Source organism: Clytia hemisphaerica, unplaced genomic scaffold (genome assembly GCF_902728285.1).
Source record: "Clytia hemisphaerica strain Z4C2 unplaced genomic scaffold, Clytia hemisphaerica genome assembly, whole genome shotgun sequence".
NCBI classification, from domain to species: domain Eukaryota; kingdom Metazoa; phylum Cnidaria; class Hydrozoa; order Leptothecata; family Clytiidae; genus Clytia; species Clytia hemisphaerica.
In genome coordinates, this window is record NW_027103907.1 from 228,853 (window position 1) to 234,394 (window position 5,542).

A 5,542-nucleotide genomic window follows, 5' to 3' on the forward strand; every position below is an offset into this window, starting at 1 on the left:
GTTTTATTATATACTTGTTCTAAACTCTATACACGTTTTTTTTTATAAGAACGTCAAAAATTTTCAAAGCCTTCGGATGTTCTTAGTTTTTTGGATTTGAAGCCTAAAAATGTTCTTAAAATGTTCTTATTTCCAGCACTTTTTGAGCATTTTGATGTAATTTCTTAAGAAAATGCATGTTTTTAAGTCTCCAAAGCTTTAGGAATGTTCTTAGAATGCTCTTAAATTTTTGGGCCTCGAAGCCTTATGTTCTTATATAGTTTGTTCTTATAAAAAAAACGTGTATTTTGCCCTTCGAAACCTTGTGTTCTTATATAGTTTATTCTTAAAAAACGTATAAAGCTTTCTGTCGGCCCATATGTTATAAATACACGTTTTTTTTCATAAGAGCATCCAAAGTTTCTAAATCCTTCAGATGTTCTTAGATGGATGTTCTTAACCTTTTGAGTTCATGCATGTTCGTATTTTCGTATTTTTCATGTGTATTTGTCCATTTTCCTAAGAAATTGGCTGTTTTCGAATCCACAAAGCCTTAAAATGTTCTTAACTTGTTCTTAACATTTTGCCCATCGAAGCCTTATGTTCTTATACAGTTTGTTCTCATATAAAAAAGGGTTCAGTTTATATATATTAAAGAATATTGCAGCCGGTGTAAAGATGTCGCCATTACTTGTTCATCTTTCTATATGATACCCATATGATATAGGGAAAAAAATGGCAGACTATTTTTCCAAATCAAAAACTTTAATAATGCTTTACTTGGAACTTCATTTACTTTTACTATGAGTCGTGGAAAGTACGATTTATATATCTAAATTCAGCAAATTTATATGATTTCACGTGACTATTATGTTTTCCTATTATTTGATACATTTTCAAGCACGCTATAAGGATTACCACTGTCGGATAAAAAGAAGCGAAGAGCGGAGGACCCTGAAACTTGAATTTTTCTAAGAAAAAGAAGTTTTAATCGGGTTGTTATCGTTTTTTAAACAGTTTGATCAACTGGGAATCATGTTCTTTAAGTTTAAGTTATGGCTATTGTTTCATGAAAATTTCATAAAACATGAAATAAAAAAACTTTTATCAAAATAGAAACTACTCACATTGACTTGAGATTTTTAAGTTCCTTTACAAAAGCAAGAAAAGACCTTTTCATAAATTACGTTACAAATAGCTCTTGCCTCGTTTTGCGAAATTATTGAAATTATTGCCTTGATGATTAACTCCCAGCGGATTTTATTAAAACTACTTTTTATTCATAAAAAAATAATTAAATTTCTCAAGGGACATAATCACCATGGTGTAATTGTTTGAATACGAGGCAAATGATGTTCTTAACGTAATTTCTGAAAAGGTCTATAGGACTGTTTTTAAATTCAAAAACAGCATTTCAGTGAAATCCTATTGTCTACGCAAGGTCAATCTAGGAGGCCTGATGAATCTAGTTAGTCCGGAGGTAAGCGCATAGTGGCGGAGTTGTGTAGGTGATTTCGTTTGTTCCAAACTCTACCACCGCTATTTTCTTTGCGTAAGCCGTCCCGAGGGCTATTGACTTCGTGCATATATAGTTTCCCGCGTTTAATATCCCAAAATGGACGAGAGCTATGTCTACAGTAATTGAAATGCTGAATTTATCATTTTAAAAATTAGATAGATGTAACAGATTGGTAGTAAAAACACTAGAGAGGGAAAAATAACAAAGAAAAAGAAGATCACCATGGCACACATTTTTTTTTTAAATTCTACGTATTTCCTCTTTCGTTCGTTCTTCTTCATTTTTTACATGATTTAGCAGCTTAAGTTTCCATATATGTCTGTACGTCTATGGTGGAAGAGTAAAATAATAAGTGTTAACTTGATAATATATCTTTTGATTGCTTCTTGATTTATCGTCAAGAGATTGAAAGTTGTAGGAATGAATTTATAATCAGCTTGGTTTCGAAGCAAAGATATGGAAAAAATCTCTTGTGGAAAACACAGTTCCAAAGTCGTGTCGTCGATGAGTTTTTTCATTTTTCATGATGGATATTTTTAACTGTTTAGGGCAAACAATCCTAAAATACTTTTACAATATATATTCTTAGCTTAGGAACCAAACTAGCCTAATTATAATAATTGTAATATACATAACTCGAGCAAAGACTTTTCTGAAATCTTTTAGGGTCTTTTAGCATTGCTGGGAGATAATTGGCAACGGGATTGGTAATTTGTAGATAAAATGTATTCTTAGGTTATGTACTCAAGAATGTTTCGAAGAAGATCAATTTGCCTTGGAAAAATGGGTGAGAGGTTGATATGAAAATTTCTGTTTTCACCAATATTTGAGGGAACTTCCTCTTATGTAGCAATTCCCACCTTAAGAAATTCAAACATTTAACTACATCCCCAATTGCTTAGGTTTCATCAAAATACGAGACCTAAATGTATTGCAATAAAAGTCATAATATTTGAGAAAAAAGGGTTAACACTTGACTTACAACTTAGGATCTAAACATCCAAAAGTTCAAGAATGGTCCAATTGAACGTCAGAACATAGCATGGAAGTCTATAACCCCTCCCAAATTGAAATATTTGAATAAATTTATCAATTAGCTCATTAGCGACTTTCTTGCCCAAACTTTAAATTGCTGAAAACGAGGAATTAACCAAAATTTTGAATATATTTTGACCGAGAAACTATGGTAGCCTTCTAAGAGGTAAGGGTAAGGATTTCGAGTCTTCAAGAAGCAAAAAGTATTACAAATTGTTTTCGGAAATAAGTTTGTTTGTCAAATTATATTTTGTGTGGCAGATAGCGATGACAGATTGGTGAAGGTTTTAAACACAATTTTTTTTTTCTTCAGAGTTCTAATTTCATAGCAATTAAATTTGATCTATTTTCACAAGAACTTGTAAACCCAAAAGTTTCTATGTCTGGGTTTTTAGGAATCATTGATAGATTGATATTGAGATTTGTGATCTGGTGTAGTGGTGATAAAGTTACGTGACTCCAAAACATTCTCCAACGAAACTTTCATCTCCAGAGATATTTATAGGCATGTGGTTGTTATAACGTTCATCTGACGTTCAACCTTGGACGTTGGCAGGACATATCATTGATTCTAAGCTTTGTTTTCCTCAAACTACAATAAATCTACATTGAAATGTTAATTCAACTATACATTTACACGTGTTATTGTAATTTTCTTTCTTATAGTGTTCAAAACCTGAAAGAAAAAAAAGCGTTGACAAGTTGACATACAATACGCATGCGCCGAATCTTAAAAAATGGTTAACTTAGAACGAGACGGATTAGGAAAAGAGCGATTGGATCATTTCTTTTCTTACGATGGTCAGAAATGTGCTGACACAGAACCTGATAAGAATAATAATCGAAACAGCCGCAGATTGAGCCGGGACAGCCGTCGGATAAGCCGTGACAGTATCAAGAATAAGATAGATATTGAAAGTCAAATCATGCCTTCATCGAAGGAATATCAATTTTTAAATGGACATAGTCAGATAAATACCGGACATGAAAGCGAAAGTGAAGAATATATTGATTTAAGACGTGACCGGTACTGCAACACGCCGTTACGACGTCGTGAAAGTTTAAGTAACGGTAGCACGTGTGCCAGTAACGGTGGCAAAAAGATGAGTAATTTAGAGGGGATTAAAGAATTGTTAGCATACAAAAGACAACGTTTCCAAAGTATGGATTCTTTCGAATCGACCGTCTCCTTAAATTCAAGATCAAAACGTCTTGTCTGTAAAGACGGCTTTGTTGACATCAAATATTATAATATTCCCGGTTATAGCTCCAGATTTGCTAAAGATTTTTTTCATACTTTAATGGACATGAAATGGAGGTATATTACTGGTCTATTTACCATCAGTTTCTTGCTAACTTGGATCGTCTTTGGAACAACCTGGTTCCTTATCGTGTACCATCGACCCGACAAAAAGTGTCTCGATAATGTAGATTCTTGGATCAGCGCCTTCTTATTTTCAATCGAGACACAGACAACGATTGGATACGGTGGGCGGGCGGTGACGCCTAATTGTCCGGAGGGTGTTTTCTTACTCGTTATTCAAACGATTGTTGGAATGTTTGTCAACTGCGCCATGTTGGGTCTACTGTTCGCCAAATTAGCGCGCCCGAAAAACCGAGGTAAAACAACCATGTTTTCTAAACGTGCCGTGGTTACAGTACGTGACGGTCATTTGTGTTTGATGTTTCGCTACGTCGATATGCGACACCGTCGGTTGTTAGACACTAACATGCGTTGCGTAATCATACGACCAAAGCTGACTGACGAAGGGGAGTTTATACCAATTGATATGGCGGATTTGAAATTAACGATCGACTTCCAGCAGGAGGAATACTCTATGAGATTATTTCCACTTTTCCCTCTCACAATTATTCACGTGATCGACGAAAAGAGTCCCCTCTACGCAATGTCTAAAACACAACTTGAACAAGCCGAGTTCGAAATCATCCCCATCCTTGAAGGTACTGTACCAACAACAGGTAACTCAACTCAAGCCTTAACCTCGTACCGGCCAAATGAGATTTTATGGGGCCACCGATTTAAGCCCGTTTTCACTGGAATGCATATCGGTCAAAAGATCAATCGTATAGACTTGAGTACCCTTCATGACACTTACAAAGAAAGTAATACACCACCGTGTTCAGCCGAAATGTTCTACAAAACTCAATGCAAGGTTGATGAGGGGGATGATGATTGCTCCAGTGTTTCAGAATCAAACGGATATGAGAGTGGACCAGCATCAACTTATTCGACATCTTATAATCAATATAGTACTACAAAGACTTTTCTTACAGACGTCGAGGAATTGAGTTTAGACTTGAACAAAGACTACATGCAGCACATACCACTAATGAAAGAATCTTCGGCTTGATTAAGAATGACATTAAAAACTCTTGCACAGTTCTATCGGGAAACTTAACTGTTTATATGACCAAGATTCTGTCATTAATTCATAATCAGTTTTGCGAGGACGCTTTAAGAAAATTTATTTTACTAGTACTTAGTAAGTTTGTTTAGATATCATTATAGAGTAAATTCCATTGATTGGACCATTCCATTAAATTTCCATACATAGAGGGATGGGCGGTTTCTTGGAAATGCGTAGATACCCGCTGAAAAATGGAAAAATTTGCAAAAATTTCCTTGGAAAATTTATACCTTAAAGTGACGGTGGATGAACTAAATCAGTCTTTTACCCCTTGGAAATTTTAAAATAATTTTTTTATCTCCTGGAAAAATTAAGAAAAAAACACTATTTTAGACCCCCTGTATGAACTGGCCCATTTGTCGAAAAAAAATCGTAAGAAGGATTGGTTACAGAAAACACCAAAACTATACGAGGATTCTTATGTTAGAGAGTTTTGGAATTTAATACCCTTCTATCTGTATTATATAAAGAAACTATAAAAAGTTTCATAAAGTTTCCAAGTTTTCACAGAGAACTATTGCATATTAAAGGAAATTCGATTTCTGTTTGAAAAATTAAGTAGTTTCGTTGCTTTAGAAAT

General features: G+C 34.4%; 1 protein-coding gene across 1 annotated transcript; it reads left to right on the top strand.

Annotated features, from left to right (window-relative positions):
• Positions 1 to 3,203: 3,203 nt before the first annotated feature.
• LOC136809036 (G protein-activated inward rectifier potassium channel 4-like) lies at positions 3,204 to 5,261 on the top strand. Its single transcript, XM_067065611.1, has one exon. It carries the CDS (start codon positions 3,271 to 3,273, stop codon positions 4,903 to 4,905), a length of 1,635 nt encoding a protein of 544 aa, XP_066921712.1. The 5' UTR covers positions 3,204 to 3,270; the 3' UTR covers positions 4,906 to 5,261.
• The last annotated feature ends 281 nt before the right edge of the window (positions 5,262 to 5,542 follow it).

Excerpts from the sequence above, each read along its gene's own strand:
- LOC136809036 (XM_067065611.1), top strand. The coding sequence starts at position 3,271 with ATGGTTAACTTAGAACGAGACGGATTAGGAAAAGAGCGATTGGATCAT.